The sequence below is a fragment of the Hyperolius riggenbachi genome, chromosome 6, assembly GCF_040937935.1.
Source record: "Hyperolius riggenbachi isolate aHypRig1 chromosome 6, aHypRig1.pri, whole genome shotgun sequence".
Classification (NCBI taxonomy): Eukaryota; Metazoa; Chordata; class Amphibia; order Anura; family Hyperoliidae; genus Hyperolius; species Hyperolius riggenbachi.
In genome coordinates this window covers 265,008,144-265,034,670 of record NC_090651.1, presented here as the reverse complement: position 1 = coordinate 265,034,670, position 26,527 = coordinate 265,008,144, and the positions used below count along the sequence as shown (strand labels likewise).

Genomic DNA, 26,527 nt, shown 5'->3' with positions numbered 1-26,527 from the left:
CTTTTAACAGGGCCCTAAACCGTGAGGCGTAGTCTGGAAATCAAATTCCGCAAAATGACCTGTGAAATCCTAAAGATACTCATTGGACTTTGGGCCCTTTAGCGCAGTTAGGGTGCAAAAAAGTGCCACACATGTGGTATTGCCGTACTCGGGAGAAGTAGTATAATGTGTTTTGGGGTGTATTTTTACACATACCTATGCTGGGTGGGAGAAATATCTCTGTAAATGACAATCTTTTGATTTTTTTACACACAATTGTCCATTTACAGAGTTATTTCTCCCACCCAGCATGGGTATGTGTAAAAATACACCCCAAAACACATTGTACTACTTCTCCCGAGTACGGCGATACCACATGTGTGGCACTTTTTTGCACCCTAACTGCGCTAAAGGGCCCAAAGTCCAATGAGTATCTTTAGGATTTCACAGGTCATTTTGCGGAATTTGATTTCCAGACTACTCCTCACGGTTTAGGGCCCCTAAAATGCCAGGGCAGTATAGGAACCCCACTAATGACCCCATTTTAGAAAGAAGACACCCCAAGGTATTCCATTAGGAGTATGGTAAGTTCATAGAAGATTTTATTTTTTGTCAAAAGTTAGCGGAAAATTGATTTTTATTGTTTTTTTCACAAAGTGTCATTTTCCACTAACTTGTGACAAAAAATAAAATCTTCTATGAACTCACCATACTCCTAACGGAATACCTTGGGGTGTCTTCTTTCTAAAATGGGGTCATTTGTGGGGTTCCTATACTGCCCTGGCATTTTAGGGGCCCTAAACCGTGAGGAGTAGTCTGGAAATCAAATTCCGCAAAATGACCTGTGAAATCCTAAAGATACTCATTGGACTTTGGGCCCTTTAGCGCAGTTAGGGTGCAAAAAAGTGCCACACATGTGGTATCGCCATACTCAGGAGAAGTAGTATAATGTGTTTTGGGGTGTATTTTTACACATACCCATGCTGAGTGGGAGAAAGATCTCTGTAAATGGACAATTGTGTGTAAAAAAAATTAACAAATTGTCATTTACAGAGATATTTCTCCCACCCAGCATGGGTATGTGTAAAAATACACCCCAAAACACATTATACTACTTCTCCTGAGTACGGCAATACCACATGTGTGGCACTTTTTTGCAGCCTAACTGCGCTAAGGGGCCCAAAGTCCAATGAGCACCTTTAAGCTTTACAGGGGTGCTTACAATTTAGCACCCCCCAAAATGTCAGGACAGTAAACACACCCCACAAATGACCCCATTTTGGAAAGTAGACCCTTCAAGGTATTCAGAGAGGGGCATGGTGAGTCCGTGGTAGATTTCATTTTTTTTTGTTGCAAGTTAGAAGAAATGGAAACTTTTTTTTTTTTTTTTTTTGTCACAAAGTGTCATTTTCCGCTTACTTGTGACAAAAAATAATATCTTCTATGAACTCACTATGCCTCTCAGTGAATACTTTGGGATGTCTTCTTTCCAAAATGGGGTCATTTGGGGGGTATTTATACTATCCTGGAATTCTAGCCCCTCATGAAACCTGACAGGTGCGCAGAAAAGTCAGAGATGCTTGAAAATGGGAAAATTCACTTTTTGCACCATAGTTTGTAAACGCTATAACTTTTACCCAAACCAATAAATATACACTGAATGGGTTTTTTTTTATCAAAGACATGTTTGTCCACATTTTTCGCGCTGCATGTATACAGAAATTTTACTTTATTTGAAAAATGTCAGCACAGAAAGTTAAAAAAATCATTTTTTTGCCAAAATTCATGTCTTTTTTGATGAATATAATAAAAAGTAAAACTCGCAGGAGCAATCAAATAGCATCAAAAGAAAGCTGTATTAGTGACAAGAAAAGGAGGTAAAATTCATTTAGGTGGTAGGTTGTATGACCGAGCATTAAACCGTGAAAGCTGCAGTGGTCTGAATGGAGAAAAAGGCTCTGGTCCTTAAGGGGCGAAAAGACTGTGGTCCTGAAGTGGTTAATGTAAACATGTCATAATAAATACAAATTTCCAGGAACTGTAAAATAAACATCAACCTGTTACGGTATGTTTCTCAACAATAATTCACTGTTCAATGTAAAGCAAAGTATTAAATGTCAAGTACAAAATGGTGTAGTTATTAAAGAACTAATTCAAAACATTTGCAGGAAATAAAAAAGAAACCACATAGGCACGCAACATGTTCCTCACAACAATTATTTTCGTATTAAATTTAAACAAAGTATTACTGGTACATCAAAAGCACTAATTGGTACAGGTATTGAAAATTTAATTCAATATAACCAAAACAAAAGCAAAAAAAAAAAAACTGTTAAAAACTCAATTTCAAGTCAACATAAAAGCTATCATAACTGCTTTTGGCAATCAGAATATTAAAGCAAAGAAAGCAGGACCAACACTTTTAAAAATACAAGCACTCTCCTGTTTACGCCTCCTTAAAGGAACACTATCGATCTACATATTTTTTTCAATTGAGATAAGAATTGTTTGGGAAGTGCTGCTAAGTACTGGTGTATACATTTCACTGGCAACCTCTTTGTTTACTGTTATCAAAACACTTTCAAACTTTACTGATGCCAAAACTGTCGGCAGAATGAGCCATGAGGAGAGGGGAAATTCCCCTCCCACTTGATCAGTTAACCCTGTGTGTAACTCTGTGTGTGAGAGAGAGAGAAAGCTCTAAGCTTTTGTCACAGCTTTTCATACTGTTTTTGCTTTTTGAGAAAAATACTCTGTAGTCTGATGTGCAACACTGGCTGTGCACTGAAGCAGACACCCCTTCTGCAATTGATTTGTCCCAATATAGCTAAATTCTACTCAATAAATTAAAGCTTTTGCCTCTGATATTTAACATGAAAAGTAGGAAAATATTTACACAGCTACTTAGACATTATTTGTACATTGTAATTTTAGAACACTTGGGCATTGATAGTATTCCTTTAAAGTTCTTTCGCTGGTTACTGCTTATACAGGCTAAAAAAACAGCCACTGTTATGTGCAGCAATGGATACAATTGTTTTTGTCATCCTTAATCACAATCTTTAACCTCTCATTTCAAACTAAGCACATAATGATCCTAGACAGGCCTTTTTGTGTATTATATAAAGATGAGGATGGCCCCAATTTGGGGCAAAGGCAAAGAAGGAACAATTCGGAGGGCACTTAGGTATACAAAATTTGCATATCCACGTGCCTCGGCACCTGCAATTCTATTGGGCGTCTCCAGGTGCCAAAAGGTACCTTCTTTGCCGCAAATTACACTTTGCGGTGGGGGTACGTTAAGGTTAGTAAGGGGTGGTTAAGTGTTTGGGGGGTTCGGTGTTAAGCATAGGTAGATGAAGGTCTTAGGGTTAGGCATCGGTAGGGGCAGTTTAGTGAATACACTCCATTGTAGCTTATCTAGGCATGCTGGGACACATTGGAGGCAGTCATTAAGGCTATGGGCCCACTGAGAACCACTGCTGCACTTTTCAACAGCCCAATCCCTTTGTGCAGCAATCCCTAGAGCAAATGACGCTGCAATTCTGGTGCATTTGGAAGCGCTGTACAGTAAACATTACAGCTTTTCTGATTTGCAGTTTTTTGTGGGACTAGTGTTTAATGTTTAATATATTTACTGGGTGTCCCAATGTCCTGATTCTGGCCCGTAGCCCTGCCCCCTAGCATAAGAGGTCATAGTGTAGGTGCCTCTCTAGCTCCAATTAGAGAAGCTGCTGTGACCTCTTTTGCTATGCGTGGGGCCACAAGCCCGATATAGCACGCCCGGTAAGTATATTAAACGTAATTTTTTTTTTTAAAACAATCACCCCCAAATTGCTGAAAAATCACTTTTGAAAAAGGATTCAAAAGCAATTTTTCAGCACTCATATATTTTGTATTGGAGTTCATTAGCTCCCAAAATGTTGCCACACCCAGGATTGCGGCTTCATAGCCACTCAAATACCTCCCCCCCCCCTTCCAATCAATAAACTTGCTTTGGCAAAGCACTTTTTGAAATTGCCAACAACTGTACGTGATCCAAATACGCTGCCAAAAGCTCTCAAGTGGGTCTCAGGCCTAACTGCTAAAATGTATTGGGGGAACCTTAAAAGATCTGACAGATAGTGGGGGTCCTCAGTGACTGCTAAGAACTATTGGGGGCTCCCTGAGACTGTTGAGAAACATTGGAGAGCTAAGAGAGTCTGGAGGAGCTGTTTGGTACTACAAGCACTAGAGCAAACACTCTAGCTACTTCCTCTCTGAGTCATACACATTTGTGATACATTTTTACCATAGACTTTATATAACATGACACAGAACAGCCAAAGTCAATTCCTAGAAACATGTAATAAAGAACCTAAAAAGAACTTAAAGAGAATCTGTATTGTTAAAATCGCACAAAAGTAAACATACCAGTGTGTTAGGGGACATCTCCTATTACCCTCTGTCACAATTTCGCCGCTCCCCGCCGCATTAAAAGTGGTTAAAAACAGTTTTAAAAAGTTTGTTTATAAACAAACAAAATGGCCACCAAAACAGGAAGTAGGTTGATGTACAGTATGTCCACACATAGAAAATACATCCATACACAAGCAGGCTGTATACAGACTTCCTTTTGAATCTCAAGAGATCATTTGTGTGTTTCTTTCCCCCCTGAGGGGGGAGTGCATAGCAGAACCACAACACTGAAGAACTTGGCAGCCTTCCAGACACAGGCTGACAAGTCTGACAAGGGAAAGATACATTGATTTATTACAGAGACTGTGATAGTAGAACGTGCTGCAGTAAGCCAGAACACATTAGAATAGCTTTTGGAACTTGTAGGATGATAAAAAACAGGATGCAATTTTTGTTACGGAGTCTCTTTAAGGGAAGTCTTCATTTCTTTCAAACTTCTATTACTGATATAAACAACTTGGGATTTTTTGCTTAGCATAACAAAATAATTTGACAAGAAAGGTGAGCAGATCTGGCTGAATGCCACCACTCATTCTCTGGAATCCAGCTCTTAGCAATCTTAGCAATTAATCAGCCTAAAAGGTATGAGAAAGGAACTGCAAATTCATCCCCAGCAGCCGAATTGCTCTTCAGAGTCCTTTAACCTATTTTTTAAAGCTAAATATCACGGGAGGGTTCTGGACTAAGGTTTTACTGGATTAGCCATACGCTTGCTCCAGAGTTTTTACTCCGACACTACTAATGGCAGAAGATCAACAGGGCTGCCGGGCAACTGGCATTGTTAACAAGGAAATAAATATGGCAGCCTCCATATCCCTTTCACCTTGTGTTCCCTTTACAGCCTTACTCTATGGATGCCTAATCCTAACCAACCCTCCTCCCAAAAATGATGCCTAACTCTAACTAAACCCCCCTAAACTATGCCTAACCCTACCAACCCCCCCCCCCCCAGGTATGCTTAATCTTATATAACCACTTAACCTGTGCCTAACCCTAACGAACCCCCCTCCCCAAATGATGCCTTACCCTAACTAAGCCCCTTAAAGAGAACCTGAACTGAAAATAAAAAGTCAAAATAACTATACACAGGTCATACTTCCCTCCCGTATAGTCTACTCCTCAATCTCTTTCTCCTCTCCTGCGTCCTGTGTGACCAATGTGATCAATGGAATTCTCCGTCCTCCATTTTAAAAATGGCCACTACCCCATAACATCTTCCTGGTCAGCACACTGTTAAACTGTAATATCGCCCACCTGAGCCATAGGGAAACATGGACATTACCTTACACATTCAGTTGTAACTGACAGCAACTGGTATATTTCAGTTCTAACAAAATATTGTCAGAACTGGAAGGGATCACTGTAAGAAGAAAATGGTGAGCTGACAGTGAGGTTAGTATGTAATATTTATTTGCAGATACATCATGTGTTTATTTTAAATAATTTTACTCACTTCAGGTTCCCTTTAAACTGTGCCCAACTGATCCAGCCCCCCCCCCCCCCTTCCCCAGCTAGGCTTAATCCTAAATGACCCCCTAACCCTAAAGACCTCCTAACCTAACCCTAAACAATCCTCTAAACCTATTCCTAACCATGACTGACCCTACCCCCCAACCAATACGTAAACCCTCACTAATTTGCACCACCAAAATAGGTAGTTTGGCCACTGCCATGGGACCAATGTGGTAAATAGCGGTGATTAGTGACTAGAAGTGGCAATTCAGGTGGCGGAAGAGTCTGATAAAATAGCAGCCGCTGGGGTCATCCCCTTCACAAACTTTGGCTACATGCAGCCGGGCACTCACTATAAGTGGAGAGTGCAGTCAAAGAGGGTTAAAGATAACATAAAGTCCCAAAAAAATGAGATTAACTCACCTGGGGCTTCCCTCAGCCCCCTGCAGACGATCGGTGCCCTCGCAGCTCCGCTCCGATGGCCCAGGACCCGCCGGCGAACACTTCTGGTTTGGCCGTCACCGGCCGACAGGCATGGGAACGTGGGTGATTCTTCGCGTTCCCAACCTGTATATCGCCACCTATGCTGCTATTGCGGCCAGGAGGCCGCAATAGCAGCATAGGGGGCGATATACAGGCTGGGAACGCGAAGAATCACTCGCGTTCCCATGCCTGTCGGCCGGTGACGGCCAAACCGGAAGTCGTCGCCGCTGGGTCCAGAAGCATCGGACCGGAGCTGCAGGGGGCTGAGGGAAGCCCCAGGTGAGTTAATCTCAATTTTTTTTGGTTGCCTTTAGGTTCACTTTAACCTTGAAAGAGGAACTCATTGCCATAAATCTGCAACACTATTATGCATCAGTAAGAGACCTTGACCTCTGTTTCATGCATAATGAATCGATTTTTCTTTTTACACAGTTAACAGCTACATACAGAGCTATAGAAAGTATATGCTCCAGGATTGTGCTTCTTCTTTATTTTTCATTACTAAGGAGATATTTTAAAAGTTATATAAACTGAGACAATACTAAGCAGAGTTTCATGCTAGAGGTCAAGGCCTCTGTTCAGTGTCAGATTTGGAACAGGCCTCTGGGCTTAGAGATGGGCGAACAGTTTGGCTGTGTTAGCCGAACTGTTCGGGCTGCCCAATCTGTCATTTATCTATGCCTCTTACTACTTCCGGGTCGCAATGACCCGGAGTAGTACGTCTGCGCTGCCCGGCGGAGCGCGTCCTAGCGATGCGCTCCCGTTGCCGGGCACTTTCTGCGCATATGCGTGACGTCATGAGTGACGTCACGCACATGCGCAGAAAGTGCCCGGCAACGGGAGCGCGTCGCTAGGACGCGCTCCGCCGGGCAGCGCAGACGTACTACTCCGGGTCATTGCGACCCGGAAGTAGTAAGAGGCATTGATAAATGGCAGATTGGGCAGCCCGAACAGTTCGGCTAACACAGCCAAACTGTTCGCCCACCTCTACTCTGGGTGCACATGAAGGGGTTTAGAGAAAAACAATGGTAGTTGCAGCAGTATATAATAAACACCATTGTCCTTTTACAAGCTTTGAGAACAGTGGAGTTAATTTAAGGAAAGCATACCCTTCCACTAGTTTATAAAGTCTAACATAAAACAAAACTGCATATTCAGAAAGGTGATTTTCTGCTGCACAGACATTTTTAAAGCACACCTGAACTGAGAGGGATATGGAGGCTAAAATATTTATTTCCTTTTAAACAATGCAGATTGCCTAGCTGTCCTGCTGATCCTTGGGCCCACATGCAATTAACTTTTTTCTCCTGTTTTATCCTAAGAGAAAATGTTCAAATTCCTGTTAAAATAACTCTTTAGCACTTTGCAATTGAAAAAGTACCAAACAGTGTGTGACAACATACTATTTATTTATTTATTTTTTTTTTTTTTATTTATTGTATTTATAAAGCGCCAACATATTACGCAGCGCTGAACATTAATTTAGGTTACAGACAATATTTAGCGGTGACATACAGCAATATGACAATACAGGAATAATAGAAAACCAGATCACACGGCACAGTATGAGTGCCAGGTAATGCTTAGTCATTGGATTGAGCATGTAGATTAGGCAAGTTCACTCAGATGCATAGCATGGGTTCACAGTAATGGAGGTGCATGATCAGGTAGGACACAAAAGGAGGAGGACCCTGCCCAAAGGCTTACAATCTAGAGGGAGAGGTAGGGACACGAACGGTAGGGGACCAGAGTTCAGCTGTAGGTTTAGAGCACTTGTGAGGGGTAGTAGGCCAGAGTGAAAAGGTGAGTTTTGAGGGCTTTCTTGAAGATGTTGAAGGAGGGGGCTGCCCTATCGGGTGGAGGTAGGGAGTTCCATAGTGTTGGAGCAGCTCTTGAGAAGTCCTGGAGGCGTGCATGGGACTGGGTGATGCGGGGGGGCGGTTAGGCGAAGTTCATTGGAAGAGCGGAGTGAGCGGCTAGGTGTGTACCTCTGAGTAAGATCGGAAATGTAGGTTGGACAAGTTTTGTGGACAGATTTGTAGGTCAGACACAGTATCTTGAATTTGATTCTGGACTGGATAGGAAGCCAGTGGAGGGATTCTAGGAGGGGATCTGCCGTGGTGGAGCGATGGGAACCGTCGATAATTCTGGCTGCCGCATTCATGATGGACTGCAGTGGGGCTGTTCGGGTCATAGGGAGACCAGACAGCAGGGCATTGCAGTAGTCAAGGCGGGAAATTATGGGGGCATGGATGAGGAGTTTGGTGGTGGCAGAGGTCAGGAAAGGGCGAATCTTACAGATGTTACGAAGGTGAAAGTTGCAGGACTTTGTGAGGTTTTGGATGTGGGAAGTGAAGGAGAGTGCGGAGTCCAGGGTGACACCCAGACAACGGGCTTGAGAGGTAGGGCGAATGGTAGTGTGGTTAACAGTGACATGCACATCTGCACATCAAAATTATTTTGAATATTTTCTCACTTGGTGGTGGTTTAAAAGGCATTTTAGTGACTTTTCATGAGAACATCAACTAGGAAAAAATGTAATTGCATATGGGCCTCTGTCTCTAATATCTATAGTCATAGACCCCGAATAAGCATGCAGATCAGGTGTTTCTGACTGAAGTCTGACTAGATTAGCTGCATGCTTGTTTCAGGTGTGTGGTTCAGACATTACCAGTACCAAAGAGATCAGCAGGATGCCAGGCAACTGGCATTCTTTAAAAGGAAGTTAATATGGCAGCCAGTATAACCCTCGGTTCTTAGTTGAAGTGTACTTTAATGGCCTAAAAGAAAGTAAAAAAAAACTTTAGAAAGGAGACAGAAGTTAGGCATCACACAACTTTGTGCTGTAGTAAACACCCTCTTTTAGGCTGATGACATCCACTTTGTTCAGTTCTTATTGACTGTGCAGTTCAAAACATAAAAATAAAGGGCTGAAAAATGTAAATTTCCACATTATCAAAGACATAATAATACTAATAATCCTTAATTAGGCAACAGCTTGACTGTAACAGTTGAAATGGCCTGACCTTATTTTACATAATGAACGCATTAAGAAACAAACTAAGACAGCCACTAAAAGTATTATAAAATTGAGATGTTATTAACTTGAAAAAAATGTAGACAAATTATATTCTTAAATTCCGTTTAATGCCCATCAATCCCTGTGACTTCTGTAAGATTTAGAGCGTTCTAGAAATCAGACGTGAAAGAGATAAGATAAATAAGCCTATTTAAGAAGATCTAGCTATGATAAGATAAGAATCATATTTTGAGAGGCGTATTGGTTTTTAAAACAGCAGCTTCAGATGTTGGTTCTAAAATGGGACAAGTGCCGTCTAACAGGGTTTCCAAATTAATTTTTATTTTCGTATGAACAAAAGCCTCAAAAGATCTAGACACAAACTTTTGAACTGACGGGACCGACTCGAGTCAGCAGTGCATTCTTAGGGATGTTGTGAGTGGAGCTAAATTGTGGGTGTGGTCACATTTTAAAGGGGCCTGAGCACCTGTACATTAAAAAATATAAGATAAACCTACTCATAAGGGAGGTACATAATAGAATGTGCCATTGGGAGGGCAGAGGTTGGGGTCATAGGCATAACTTTTTGCGGGGGACTGCTCCCCTAGCTCCCCATTCTTATGTGGTTTGACATCTGCATTCTTCACCAGAAGAGACTGCAGCTGCTAAATGTCGAAGCTCCTGCGGTGGTGTCATGTTCCTGCAACTGCCATAATGCAGCCATAAGATGTAGTCCATCAATGTGAGTACATCTCCTGCCCGTGAGATAAACTCACATCATCATACTATTGGCTGCTCTATGTCTGCTCTCTGGGTATGAAAGGGATCTGTGAACATTAGCTCATTGTACCTACCACTTGAGAAAGGACGGTTCATTCGTACAAAACAGTGACTATCTGTTGTCTTTACCCTGCTGCCATGTAAACAGGCATTGCTGGTTGGATAAGCCCGTTTGCTGCAGACAGATATATTTACTACAATTTGAGCTATAATTTCAATGGTCTGTAGTGGACTGTACTGTTGTTTATTCACCGCTTGGATGTGAATAAATGGATCATTAAATTCCAGTGCTGGTCATCAAGTATGTTTCTATGGATAACGTGTATTAATGGGCACATAACAATCTTCATGCAATGAAAAATAACATGCACGTTATAATGTTCAGTGTGCGCATTGCGTTATGCCCATGCTGTTGCGTGGAAGCAGGAGGAAGTATGCTGAGGCTGTATAAAGCAAACTACATTGAGGTCTCTTGCAAACTGCAAATCCTCTTTCCAATTCAGATTTGCGATTCCGATTTTCCCTGGATGCTATCAACACAAGAAGAAAAATGCAAAAACAAAATTCAGCATGCAGTACCAATTAAAAATCGGAATCCCATGTACAATCGCACCAAAATCGGAATCACATGCAGTGTGCAAGCGGCCTCAGCGATGTTTTTCCTGGGCTTAAATAACCCTGGCTTTTACGCTGGAGCTAAAAATCCCACCCTTCTCCGAGTTGACATAATGGGCAAAGTGTCCCATGCATGCTCCCGAGGAGTATGCCGGGCAAAGGAAAAGTACAATATGGGTGCTCTGTGCTGGTATGGGAGACAAACACCTTGGGACCCAGGTAGGAACCTGGTGCTGGATCCAGGTAAGTGTGACAAGAATACTGCCAAAACTTTCATATTTCTGTTTTAGTATGTGAAGAGGAACTTCTATCACTGCTTTTGTAAACTATTAATTCTTTTTTGGTAAATGTATTGATCTCAGAAGGTGGTGGCACACTGAACTAACATTTTCTGTCAAGAACCCTCAGGGTGGCGGTTGTTGTCTACACAGAAAACAAAATAATGTAAAACATCTGGAATAAGGTTTCACAAAATCATTACAGATTACAAAGGTAATTTGAGAGTTGCTTTTTTTCAACAAAATGACAGTTTAGTGTAAAAGGCATAGGGTATATGCCTTTCCTTTTTTCCTTTTCTCTCTTTGGCTTATTTTCATATTGTTCTCTAAATAATACCCAATAAGTACAATGTCACTTTAAAGTGACCCTGGGACGGTGGGCCCCCGCCATAAAATATACATACCTGGGGCTTCCTCCAGTCTCCTCCGACCTGATTGCTCCCACGGGGTCCTCTTCTCCATCCCCATTCTTCTGCAATTGGCCCCGCAATGTTCACCGATCCATGGCCAGCTGCGTACTCCCTCCCACCTCATTCATGGCGTGGGGAGCGTTCTGTGCCTGGCTGGACTGCATACGTACCGACTGGCCCCGACTGACAGATTTAGCGGGGCCAGTAGCAGGCAAACAGAGAGGGAGTAGAGGACGCCGTGGGAGCAATCGGACCAGAGGGGGCACTCAGGGGATGGCAGATTGAAGGCTAAACTGCACAAACTGTACAAACTGTCCACACCTGCACAGACTGAGCAGCTGGCAGGAAGCTCTTACACTTCCAGCCTTATTAAGTTGGCCATATATCTAGTGATTTTGCACCCAGATGGACAATCCTATTCAATAATTTTATGCAATCTGATGAAAATTGGTGCTTCAACATGTCCACCTGATGGATGATTCGATTTCTAAAATCAGTCAAAAACATACATCGCACATTCTGAAAAATTTGGTCGCACATAGTCGTTTGGGTGTGCAGTTGTAATGTATTGCAATATCATGATGACCGACATACAAGACAAACCCCCAAGTGTTAATTGTCTGTCCCGCAGTACCCGTGCTCTGTAAATTCTTACCTCTCTGCCAGTGTGACTCCCGTCCATGTCCACCATTAATGCCTGTACCACTTCACACCAGGCGTAGGTGTGACATTTACTCGCACCACGTAGTTTATGCGCAACATGGTACAGTACTCGTGGTAACATTGAACACAGGGGTGATGGCAGAGAAGTAGCCAGGAGTCATGCCAGTAGAAAGGTGAGAATTTTAAGAGCATGGACATTTGAGGGGGGTGTATTTAAAACTTGGAAGGTGGCCAGGCAGGTGGTGGAGGCAGTATCGCTAGGCCAATTCTTCATAGATTTCATGCTTTAATCTATTAGGAATGTACAGCTGTGCACAGAAGTAGTATTACAAGCAGGATAGCAAAAAAACTATGTGGAAAAGAAATAAAATTGGGTCCATGTTGGGATAAGCGTAGCTGTTTCTTGATATAGGCAGAGTGAACTTTCTCAAGTATGTATTGTGGACAGATTTGCTTTGACGTGGTTGTTTCCCAGCACATGCATGCTGTTGTTTGAAGTTTTCTTCAAAAAGAATTGCTTGAAAATGTATCCTTAAAAAAGCAGTGGAGCATGTTATGCTGGCATTAAGTTCAGCTGTATGTTAAAACCAGATATTGTTTAACTTTACATAAGGTGTGTTTATATTTGTAAAGGACATATATACTTGGCAAAGGAAATTTATCACAGTTGTTTATTTTACTCCCTGATCTTCCTAACCGCTTTAACATAAAATGGTGCAATAAAGCAATGCTATTCTGCAACAATGGTCAGTCAATATAGGGCAGTGAGTGGGAACAACCAACAGAGTAGGTAAGGGACTTCCAGACTGTTGATGTATGCCCTGGTAGCAGCTGCTTGTTTTTCAAAACATATTTATTAGCCACACACAAGTTATAAAAAGTAAACAGTGTTGGATTTATGACCACATTTCAAACATTATAAATTACAATTCTCAGTATTACCGGTAAGTAGGCTAACTCTAATAAGGGCAAAAAAATATAGAAATCTAAACAATCTCGAGTGAAACTAGTCTTTAGACTAGTAATAGTGAATCGTTTCACATCATTATAATATACTATTTTAACATACCATTATATTACCCCAACCCAACTCCACTATCCAAAGGTCTATAAATCTAAGGATCTCTAAATAGTCCCATATACATCAACTAATATGAACTGCCTGTCAGGGTTTGTTAAATTTGCTCAAAAAAAAGATCATTCACATGAACGGTTAAATGGAGGGTTAGGCTCGCCATTTAGCTGCCCAGTTACCAGGGTTAAAACGCCTTCCAGTTGCACTGTAATGCAACCAAATGGGAGCATTTGTTACCACAAGTGAGTGAGCGATTGTCATGCAGTGTGATTACTACCCAATAAAAAACAGCTGCATTTAGCATCCAGAGGAAGATGCATAGGGAAGGGATTAACACAATTGCTTGATTTAGGCCCATTAGATAATTTGAGCTGTGCCAAAAATATGTGAGGACCTCGGCCCTCGGCCCTCAAGGACTAGAGTTCGACATCCCTGGGTTAAGGCAATGTGGCCCATATGCAATTAACTTCTTCTCCTGAGTTTTCTGCTAGGTGACATTTTTTCATCTTGATTTAAAATGATTTTCAGCACTTTGCAACTGAAAAATTACCAAAAAGTAGGTGAAAAAGTACTGTCAAAATTATTTTGAGTATTTTCTTGTTTGCTGGTAGTTTAAACACTTTATCCATGACTACTGTATATCTAAGTCCTCCGTGACTTCACCTAAGCCTCAAGGACATACAGTAGATATACGTCTTGTAGCTAAAGTACAGCTGTGCATGATCGGATTTGCTCCTGTACCTCTGGCACTAGCTGCTGCAGCACTAATTGGTGACAGGGAATAAATGTTGCCTGAGCCAATAAGATTGATTTTTACCATTAAAAATACTTTTATTTTCTCAGTTTATAGTGAAAAATAAACAATGCAGCATTATTTCAGAATCAGATATCCTCGCCTTGTCCACGACCCCCCTCACTCTCCTTACCCAGACCGCAAACTGCCATGCTCAACATGACTGCGTGCCCCGATGTGTGTGCACAGCCACCCACCCCCACACCCATCCTGCTGCTGTCCCAAATCTGCACATGTGTGCTGGCACCAATGCATGGACACAGAAGGATGCAGGGACATAGGCACATTATTATATAGGATATAGTTATGTCACTGATGAGAAGTAATTACAAGGATGAGAAGTAGTTACAAGGTATTTTATTAAAAAGTTGTGAAAATATCGCCTAGGAGAAAAGTAAGGGTAAAAAATGAATTGCATATGGGCCTATGTTTCTCAACTACTCTAACACAAAGGCCCATATGCAATAAATTTTTTTCACCAGAATTTTCTCCTAGGTGATATTTTCACAACTTGTCATAAAATGCCTTTTAAGCCACCAGCAATCCAAAAAAAAAATTACTCAAAATACATTTGATAGTACTTTTTCAACAACGTTCAGGTACTTTTGCATTTGTAAAATGCTGAAAAGTTATTTTAAAGAGAATATGAAAATTATCTCCTAAGAGATATCTCAGGTGAAATGAGTTTTCTCCTAGGAGATACATTTTCATTGTCGTTTTAAAACAACTTTAAAGAAAAAAAGAGTTTCTGATGGGTTCCGACAGAGCTCCGCTTTAACATTGCACTATTTGGAATTGTTTACTGTGTGGAGTTATTGACTGAAATTCGACCTTCCAAATGTGTTTATTTCTAGCTACACCCAGTGTGCCTTCAGAATGACTGCATTTGTCCTCCAGCAATATTCCCTTCCAAGTTTCTGAGTGATAATCCTCTGTGCTTTTACTCTGCAGAGCTCCTCCGACTATCATCAGACTCACGTGGATGAGACTCGAGCAAGACTAATTACATTTGGCTAAGAGGGCAGACCTTCAGATTTGCATGTGTACTACTGTAAAGTGAACAAGGAAGCTGCTAGAAAATAAAGGCAGCTATTTTGTGTTACGTCATCATTGGTAGCATTCTTACCTAATCAGAGAAACTCACCCAAAACATAACTGAAAAAAAAGAAATGTGAAGAACAAAAGAAACTTAATTTAGGCTACTTTCCCACCAAGACATTGCGTTTTAGGGGACGTTATGGTCGCATAACGTGCCCCTAACGCAACGCATGGTGGTGTTAAAGTTGGACGTCAGATTGAGCTGCGTTATGCAGCTCTCAAAGCAGCCGCTCCAGGTTAGTGATAGGAAGTCCGGATCTTTTTAAGGATTCGGATCATTTGAATCGGATCATTGAAAAGATCCGGATCTTTGACCCGAATCATTTGAATTATTTTACTAGGGAAGCAGACTGGGTGAAATGACTAGCAGAACAGGACTTTCCCTGCACTGTACATTCTGTATGTTCCTGTTTCTTCCAGACAGAAATCCACTGTGCACCGAATCTTTCATTGTGATGATCCAGATGATTCGACTCACAAAAAAGATCCGGATCAAATGAACGATTAGTTCGGGATCCGGACAACACTACAGTCCCACCACGAGTCGCCACAGTGCAGTGAATATTAATTAGCCATGTGGCTGGCCGCAGAGGAGGAGGGGAGACCTCCTCCTCCAACATTACTGAACATGTGCAAACAGTCTAACGTGGCTTAGCCCAGTATAATGTGCAGCATGCAGCACTTTATTTAAACGTGCTGCGTTACTATGTAACGCAACGTGGGCACTGTGAACAGCACATTGATTTTACAGTGCTGTGAGTTAGGCTGCGTTACTGGCTGCTGTAACGTGGGACTTTAACGTCCCACTGTGAAACCAGCCTTAAGGTTATCAGAACAGAGTAACATTGCTGAAATGACAGTTACTGGGGAATACATGCTAATCCAACCACATCAGTGCAATCTCTTTTTTCAAAATTACAATTATGATATAATTAATTGTATGTGTAGTATGGATAACGGATAGAACATTAGTAGAAAAGAAAAGTGTCTCTTATTGGTATTTTCAGTTATAAACATTTTTTTTTTTTTAACATTGCATCATTCTGTAATATTTGCAGTTTAGAAAGCACACTCTGTTTTTTACAGAGGCACTGATAGCCAAACTATGCCAGGAAAAAACACATATGTAAGTAGATAAATACTTGCTCTACTTACATAACAGATGTATTGTACTGTCCACGTTTTGATTTCAGTGAAATCTTTATAGTAAAATTCAGACTCCTCTTTTCGTGGCAAGGGCCATTTTGGTGGCAGTGCAAAGTATAGATGGGAACTAAAGTGCCTGGTACCATAAGGAGGAGAGCCTGTGTGTTCTGCCTTTATTCCTCCCCACTGTGCTCAGTAATAGTGTGGGGAGGAGGGGAAATGCCAAAGGGGGTTGTGGGGATGCCATAGAGGAGTAAGAGAGGAAATGACATCAGGATTGGCTTAATCCTGCAGGAGCCTGTGGGGAGGTGGACCAGAAGAAGAAAAAAAAAAGCCCTCCCCGCATGCACTGCAACTTCTCTTTTGCGGCTGATGTACCAATTAAGCACTGGGGGACATGAAGATTGTGACAGTGTGAGAATAAAAAATTAAGATTGATTATGAACTTTGGAATGGCATGTTTAGAATCCTTTGTATCTATATAACAGATGAGAATTGATTATGTTTTTTAATGCCTATCAGTTACTCGTTAAGCTATAAAACAAAGCAGAAATAATAACCCTTTGAACTCTCCTGCAGTAAAACCTTATCTAAATATGTCACTCACTGTTTCTCTGCTATTTAAGTGCTTCAGAAAATAGGATTGTATCCAAAGGGTCAAAGAGCTCAGAGAAGCTCTTTTGCATAGATAACAACTACATTTTTGTAACTCTTCCTGTACTTTTTTCTTTGCAACTAATGTTTTATTTTTTACCTGTACTACATATACATTCATTATCTTATTAGTTTATTTTAGCTTCAGGTTTGCTTTACCCAGACTAATTTACAAGTTTTTTTGTGCGCACATTTCAGACACATACCGTATACGTTCAGAAGCATTAATATGCATACGTTTTCAGAAGCAACACAATCATTTTAAATGTAAACGTACATGCAGGTTAGCTGTATTGACTGATATGCAGCAAGTTCAAACCTAATGTGTTTTTGCTAAAGCAAATGCAAAGGAACCCCGAACACAAATGCAGTATAAATGGTGTTAGAGACCTTGCATAGATATGAATTTCCATCCTGCATGAGTGACAAGGATTTATAGAGGCTTGGGAAGTGGGACCACCACATCATTTATTTTATTTCATTTATTTAGTGGAAATAATAGTCATACAGTATTTGCCAGGGATCCTTATACAACACTTTTGCAGCTGTACAGCAGATGTTTTGCCTCTTCCCCTGGCCTGTGTAACTGCCTAATGACCCACATGCAACCCTCACAGGAAATCCACTGATGTTTCTGGGTATATATGTAAATGTTCATTGCTGATAGGTAGACACAATATCGGTCATTTAACAGCATTTAAAAAACAATTTTCATGCTGTCTCTTTTAAATTTATTTTCTCAAAAACTACAAGGTCTGAAATGTTTTCTCTTGTTCCTCCTGTTCTCCTTAAAGGACTTCTGAGGCGACGACAGCAATCTATGTTTACTTACCTGGGGCTTCTTCCAGCCCCTAGCAGCCGTTTCAGTCTCTCACCACAGCCCCGGTCTTCCTCGGTGTCTCGCTAGCCACCCGTAATGATCAGCAACTGGACGGCTTTTCGGCTCTTCTGCCCCTGCGCAGTCACTCGTGCCCGTGTGTCCATGTCATCTGCCAATCATTACGGGCAGCCTGCGGATCACCTAGTAAGAACCAAGGCTTTGGAGAGGTACTGAAATGGCGGTGAGGGGCTGAAAAAGCCCCAGGTGCGTAAACATAGATTGATGTTGTCACATTGAAGTCCTTTAATCTACCTAGCAAATTTGGTGATTCTAGCATGTATGGGGCTTTGCTATTAACCGGAAGTCGACACCAGTAACTTCAATGCAATTAGGTTCAGATACTTTGCCAACCCAAACAATATCGGCCTGTTAGATCAAATAGCCAGCAAATTAAACACAGAGCTATTCGACCAACACTAGTCCTTGGAGTGACAAGACCACATTATATGGTTTTTCGCCTGAAGAAAGGAGAAAGCTTTTCTCCAGAACCGCGTTGCGTAATAAACATTTTATTGTTTTTTCAACCAAACACGCCGTGTATCCTTTCTGCACACACTGCACCTTCCAGGAACCTTCAGCAGCACACTCTATCCCCACACATAGTGGGAGTTCAGAGTGCGGCTAACAAACTTGCACACACAGCCTCCAGGCATTACATTCAGCAAGACCCAGTGAGCAGCCATCTATGGAGATCAGCTGATGTGATCGATCCTGTTTGAAAGCACCACTGCTGCCTGCATCCCGGCATAGAGAGGGACAACACTAGACTGCTGACAGAACCATATGGGCTAGTCAGTCAGTCCTAAAGGTGAGATCATTCCTCGGCAGGCTTGCCAGGGACAACTGCTACCCTTCTGAGTGCGCTCTCCTCTTTCTCCTCCCATTCCCCCCCACCCCTTGTCTATACGATAAGACCACATTATGACCTCATTATAAAATGGGGCTAAATTCAGCAGTGCAAGAGTATTGCATAACCGATCACCACCCCATTTAACAACATTTAAGCCCACTTAAATATAAGTACATTCAGGTCACATTCACAGTGGGACATTATTGTTCTGCGTTATAAAGTCATTATAATGCAGGTTAACAAACTGTAATGTTAAAAAACAGTGGGGGAAAGGCTGCGCATCCCTAAACACATGCTGCAATTGAATGGTTAATCGCACAGGCATACACCGCCTCTGCCAGACTGAAAAATGCATGCCCTGCATCCAAGACAAGTGCTAACATTTATTAAACTAGGAGGTACTTTAGCTTCCAATATGGTTTGCATGCAAAGTATAATGTACTAGACACTTGCGCCATGGTGAGGCAAACCACCGGGCAAGTGACCTAACCTAAATTTAATAACCAATAACCAAACTGTAATGTTAAGCCTATGCGACAGTCACAGTGAGACGTTAACATCGCATTGTAAATGTTGTGTTATGGTGCATCCATCTGAAAATGGCGCCTGTGAATAATGGCGCACAGTGTTGCCGCTAATCCGTTTGCCGCTTATCGCTATTTAACGTTAAAGCCTTATTGTTATTTAGCGTTAAAGCCTTATTGTTATTTAGCGTTAAAGCCTTATTGTTATTTAGCGTTAACACACAGAACCCTCTCTGTACCTATCCCTAACCCCTAAACCCCCGGTGGTGCCTAACCCTAAGACCCCCCTGGTGGTGCCTAACCCTAACCACCCCCCTGGTGGTGCCTAACCCTAACCACCCCCTGGTGGTGCCTAACCCTAAGACCCACCCCCAGTGGTGCCTAACCCTAACCACCCCCCTGGTGGTGCCTAACCCTAACCACCCCCCTTGTGGTGCCTAACCCTAAGACCCCCCTGGTGGTGCCTAACCCTAACCTTGACAGTGTTACATTAAATCCATTCATCATTTTGCAGTTAAATAACTTCTGCAGTTTGGCTTATGTAGGGCTCTATTGATAAATAACGTTAGTGTGTGCCACTATTGATAAATATCGTTAGTGTGTGCCACTATTGATAAATAACGTTAGTGTGTGCCGTTTTTCTTCTTTTTTCCCTGTGCGCCATTATTATGCAGTACTAACGATAAATAGCGATAAGCGTATCTTTTTAATGCGGCGCCATTTCTATGCATAGGCACTGTGCGCCATTATTCACTGATCCCGTTATGGTAACTCACTGCTTGCAGTGCGTTATCTCTAAACGCAAATGTTAAACAGATACAGAGTGGCATACTTTTCATTGACTGTATGCTCCACTGTATCTACTGTATGCCATGGTAAGGCAGCATTAATGGGCGTTACCACCTTTTTTTGGAGTTGTGTTGTAATGCTGTGTTGCATTATAACGAAACGTCCCGTTGTGAATATGCCCTAAAACTACATAAAACGTTTGGAGTATTAGGATCTGAAACAAACGTACTAAGACACAGCTTGGAGTATTGTGATTGGAAACGGTACAGACATTATTATTTAGTATTTATATAGCACCACCATGCCTCTTTAGAGGAGCTCACAATTTAATCCCTACTATAGTCATATGCAGGGGTTGAGTCCTGTATGAACGTGGGTGGACGACGTCCACTTACTTTTATTGGAGAGTGGACGTCGTCCACCCTAGCACCCTGGAGGGGAGCAGCGCAGTGGCGAGGAGGATTGTGCAGAGCGGTGGGGAATGGCGGACGTCTCCCCCCCTCCCCTCACCTTGGAGCTCCTCTTCCTGGCTCTTCCCTCCAGAACGATTGCGGCGGTGGCTGGCAGCGGGCATCAGTGGGCAGGACTTACCTCCTCCTGTTCTGCGAGTTGAAGCTGTGCGTGCAGCTAGTGTGGTCTAGTGAAGACCAGAGCAGCGGCACGCACAGCGTCAACTCGCCGAAACAGGAGGAGGTAAGTCCCGCCCACTGATGCCCGCTGCCAGCCACCGCCGTAATCGTTCTGGAGGGGAGAGCCAGGAAGAGGTGTTCCAAGGTGAGGGAAGGGGGGGGGGCGAACGTCCGCCCTTCCCAACTGCTCTGTCCAACGCTACTCTCCACTGCGCTGCTCCCCTCCTGCTGGGGGGACACCTGGTTACCTTTTCTGGGGACGCCTATAGACTGGCTATACTGGGGACACCTATACACCTGGCAACATATACTGGGGGCACCTATACACCTGGCTACATATACTGGGTACACCTATACACCTGGCTACATATACTAGGGACACCTGGCTATACTGGGGCCACTATACACCTGGCTACATATACTGGGGACACCTATACACCTGGCTACATATACTGGGGACACCTATACACCTGGTTATAGTGGGGCCACTATACATCTGGCTACATATACTGGGGACACCTATACACCTGGCTACATATACTGGGGATACCTATACACCTGGCTACATATACTGGGGACACCTATACACCTGGCTACATATACTGGGGACACCTTGACACCTGGCTACATATACTGGGGACACCTATACACCTGGCTACACCTATACACCTGGCTACATATACTGGGGACACCTATACACCTGGCTATACTGGGGACACCTATAGACCTGGCTACCTATTCTGGGGACATCTATACACCTGGCCACCTATTCTGGGAATATCTATACACCTGGCCACCTATTCTGAGGACATCTATACACCTGGCTACCTATTCTGGTGACATCTCTACATCTGGCCACCTATTCTGGGGACAACTATACACATGGCTACTTACACTGGGAACACCTATAGACCTGGCTAGCTATACTGGGGGTACCTATCTTGGGGGAACTGCTGTCAGATCTGTATTTTTGGGGAACCGCTGATGCCAGATTACGTGTATTTTGGGGAACCGCTGCCAGATTGTGTATGTTGGGGGACCACTGCTGCCAGATTACATATATTTTGGGTGTTACGTGTATTTTGGGAGATCCACTGCCAGGTTTCGCGTATTTTGGGGAACTGCTTCCAGATGATGAGTATGTTGGGGGAACTGCTGTTGCCAGATTGTCTATTTTGGGGGAACCACTGCCATATTATCTGTATTTTGGAGGAACCGCTGCCAGATTATGTGTATTTTTGGTGAAATGCTTTCAGATTACATCTACTTTTTGGGGATACACTACGACAGAGCTCAAACTTCCCCTGGCAGACCTTTTATACCACTGCTAACGCCATGTATATTTGGCCCCACCCATGACCACGCCCACACTATGGTTAACCACGCCCATTTTTGGCGCGCCGCACCGAGATTTTTAAGGTAAGTCCACTCACCTCTTTTTCCAGGACTAGACCCCTGGTCATATGTCTATGTATGCATCATGTAGTGTATGTATCATAGTCTAGGGCAATTTAGGGGGAAGCCAATTAAATAATCTGTATGTTGTTGGGATGTGAGAGGAAACTGGAGTGCCCAGAGAAAACCTGAGCAGGCATAGGGAGAACATACAAACTCCATGTGGCTGCGAATTGAAGTTTGGACTCTAACCACTACACCACCATGCTGCCACATACTTTTCCCCTCTAAAACAATGATATATATACATGATCCCAATAATTTATCTTCCATATAGTTATCAATAGAAATATTAGAAAAATAATAATAAAATAATAGGTTAAATAAATGTAGATAAATTTACTGATATCTATACACAAGCTTTTTTCATTTACAAAAACAATATTTTTAAAATATATTGAACTTTCTTTAAACCACACCAATATATTGAGCAGAATTTTTTTTTCTTGACAAAACATGATCATTAATTTCCTGAATGAAGTTCTGGAAGATTAATAAAACCAAATCTACTAAAAACAACTGCTATTATTGTTATTGTCATAATTGTCATTGTTGTTGTTATTGGTATAACTATTATTTCAACATTTTCTCACCCCCCCCCCCCCCCCCCAAAAAAAAATCAAATGTAAAAGCTTGACTCATATATGAATTCTTTGACAATAAGTACCTTTAACATTAACTGTACCTTAACCCACCTGGGCTAGGCTCGGGTTAGCTGCCGCAGGGGATCACAGGGACCCGGGAGGATTTTTTTAAATAAAATTTGCTCTATATCCTTAAGCTAGCACTTGGCTAGCTAACTATTGCCCCCAAGTTTCGCCGCTCTCCACCGATCCCCCCGATCGCAGCCGTAATACGTACCCCCCTGGGGATCCCGTGATGGTGCAGCCTCCCAATCAGCTCTAGGCTTCCCTATGGGGAGGATCGGGACTGCGCATGACGTCATGATGTTGATGACATCAGATGTCATGTCCGATCGTCACCATAGCGATGAGTGAAGCTGAATGGTGAATATTGATCGGTTGTACAGAAGAAAAATATAATTTTAATTCATTTAAATTTCCTTTTTATTTTCAATACAAGTAGTTCAGGAGTGGTGGATGAATATTTTATGAAAATTAATTTAGGTAGGGCAGATTGTCAATTTCTTGATATGCAGACCCAAGCAATTTTCAATAATTTATTTTCACAATTGAGGAATAATTTTTACATGTGTGTGAAAGATTGGTTCGATTTTTTTTAAATGTTACAATCAATCAATCAATCAATCAGAAAAATGTATTATAATTGTTGAATTGAACAAAAAGAATGTAAAAACATGTATGTTGTGTTGCCATGAGTTGAAGACTAGTGAGGCCCAAATAACAGCAGCAAAATCTAATTCCCAAAGTTCAAGGCCCTGGTCACAGTGGTCAGTTGGATTGCAGAATGATTCTGCATGTCAACTCACTGCCCACACAACTCTATGGGCTTGTCCACAGTAACAGATTGCGTTATTTTAACTCGCTGCATGTAGGCTTTGTATTAAAGTCTATGTCCAGTCTGCATTGCAGTTCACACTCATTGTAAAGCGTGTTGTGGCAAGGCTGCTGGACTGTGCTCTCTACTTCCTACAAATAACAAAAGCTTTACATAGCGTAACTCTGTTATCCTCAATTCACACACCACCCGTGTCTCAGTGAGTAGTGCAGCACATGTGATCACACGCTCTTTCCTTGATTGCGCTCACCAAAACATTAGCCACCTCTAACATCCTGTGGATCTATCGCTTAAATCAATCTCCCACAAGGCACTTGCTGCTGTTCTTCACCTTTTCTTTAATGTATAAAATTTCCTCCAATGTAAAACAACATAAAAACACAATAGTGTAATACTGTTAAAAATTAGCAAAGCGCCCGCGCACATAGACTGCACACTCACGTAATTTCCACTTGTATGATTGCACATCACAGAAAGCATGACAGCGAAGTCAGCGCAGCGTCAGGTGGATGAGCGGCGTCCCTGCTCCCCGTCCCTCTCCGCTGCGTTCCTGCTGCTCTCTGTGCGCTTAGTTTTACCGTTGTCCCGGTAGCTACTTTCAGTAGTAACGTCAGACGCGCTGGACGTAGCTCTGCCCTACGCATTTCGATCAATCGGTCTCATCAGGGGCTGAAATTGAGACTGAACATAGATTTTAATGCAAAGCCTGCATGCAGCAAGTTATAATAATGTGACCCATTACTGTGAACAGGCCCATAGAATTGTATGGGCAGTTAGTTGACATGCAGAATTTTGCCACAATGCAACTGAGCACTGTGAACCTAGCCTAAGGCTTCCGTGTGCTTTTACACTTTTTTCAAAGTCCAGGAAAACTGTTAGGCCTTGTTCACAGTGGTCAGTTGCGTTGCAGAATAATTCTATATGTCAAATCACTGCCCATATATTTCTATGGGGCTTTTCACAGTAACGGATCATGTTATTCTAACTCGCTACATTCAGGCTTTGTATTAAAGTCTATGGTCTCCATTGCAGTTCACAGTCACTATAACGCGTGAGTAATGCAACTGACCACTGTGAACCTAGCCTTTGGGCTGGTTCATACTGTATACTGAAAAACAGATGCATTTTCAGAAGCATTTTCACTGATCAGTTGTCCTGCAGCAGTGCATTATGAACGAAGTTTTCACTTTCATTGCTTAGCTCTAAACTGAGCTGTAGGTAAACATAGACATTTCCTTCACCTGAGCTGTACATCAGTTAAACATTCAGTTAGAATTGACAGCAACTCATTCAGTACTTTCACACTATGGGCTTGATTCACTAAACCGTGATAACTCATTTCACGGCCGCGCTACAATTTTCGCGCAATTGCAAATTTCCATGTGCAATTGCAAAGTTTCACTCGTGCAAAAAAAACGCGATTGCGCGCGAAAACGCTAGCGCGGACGTGATATGAGTTATCACGGCTTAGTGAATCAAGCCCTATGTGAGTTGCTGTCAGTTATAACTGAACAGACAACTGATGTGCAACCCAGGTAAATGTTTTGTCCATGTTTCCTTGTGGCCCAGTTCACATTATACGCGTTTTAAGGCCTTCTTCACACTGAACATTGAAAAACGGATGCATTTTACTGATCAGTTTTGTTCCACACAGTGCATTGTGAAAAGCTTAACATGCATATAATGTGAACTGACCCATAGGGAAACATGGACACCGGACTGCACATCAGTTGTCCATTCAGTTATAACTGACAGCAACTGATTCAGTGTTAATGAGCACTAATTGAAAGCTTTTTCACATTCACTGCTATGGAACAACTGATCAGTTAAAAAAACATCAGTTGTTCAGCATGCGGTATGAAAGAGGCCTTACACAAATATGCTTATCTCCACCTTAGGGTCACATAACACCTTGTTACACTTCAAAAGTACTGATAAAAGGCTGTAATATTGTATTTGTGGCTAACCCTCTTAAAAAACTAGAAACAGTAATCGAAAAAATCTATTGTTAAAGTCCTACAGTATTTGCATGTGAATATTGCGTGCTAGTATAGGCTCAATAAAGTTCAAAAGACTCTTAGCTGCTTCAAGCAGGGACACTGACAGGTGACCAGAAATTCAGGTTTTGCTGGAATACATGCTCTCCTCACAAAAGCACACTTGTTGTTGTCAAAGCTTTTCAAGGTGTCAGGTACTCATATAAACTCCTGAAATCAATCAGTCTTTTCTTACCTGTCAAGTTCAGGGTCCCCGTGGAAGGAAGAACATTTCACAGCATAAACGGACCACCATTTCTTGTGTCTCACTTTGTACACTTTTCCAAATCCACCCAGAGCTATTGGAGTCCATTCTTCCTCAAAATCCTCTTTCTTAAACTGAGTCAGGTTGCCAGTCTGTTCTCCCCCCGCACCGGCCATGGCAGTGAAGCAAGCAGCATGCACTCCCTCTTGCACATTTGTGAGACTTGCCTCGATGTGCCGGCGTGAGTATTTTTAAGAGCTTTGCTTCCTGATTAAGCGTTACCTGTGTTACACACAGAAGGAGTTCCCAGCTATGGCATGCAGGCAGCATTCCATCCTATAGCGATACTTGCATATAAATATCTCTTTCACAATCCCCTGGCATGTTAAACATACAGGCTCCTCCTCCTCCAATTCATTCCTGCATTTCTCAAATCATAGTTCCTTTTGTCCTTTAATCCATTCATAACAGAGACACTTTTAGAGTCCTGTGAAGATGAGTCATTAATTATTTACCAAAGATAGTCTCTTACGCTTTTTTTTAAAGATATATATATAACACATAAGGTGATAAAACTGGTCACGGTGCTTTAGGGAAGATATTGTTAACTAATAAATTCCTGGGTTAGGGCCTAATAGGCTACATTTTCTAGTATCACATTTGAATTTCAATCTTTCCAAACAGGGGTGTAACTACAAATCAAACTCAGTAATTTCAGACCAATCACAGAACTTGGAAGCAATGAGAGAATGTAGTCAACTCAGAAGCATTTGGCTA

At 42.1% G+C, this 26,527-nt stretch overlaps 1 protein-coding gene across 1 annotated transcript in view; it reads right to left on the bottom strand.

Annotated features, from left to right (window-relative positions):
• Window positions 1-26,032, bottom strand: part of ANKK1 (ankyrin repeat and kinase domain containing 1) — a 136,216-nt gene extending 110,184 nt beyond the window's left edge. The window contains exon 1 of the mRNA XM_068240776.1: window positions 25,742-26,032. Within this exon, the coding sequence (XP_068096877.1) occupies window positions 25,742-25,926 (185 nt within the window). The 5' untranslated portion in view covers window positions 25,927-26,032. The remainder of the gene's footprint in view (window positions 1-25,741) is intronic.
• Between the last annotated feature and the right edge of the window lie 495 nt (window positions 26,033-26,527).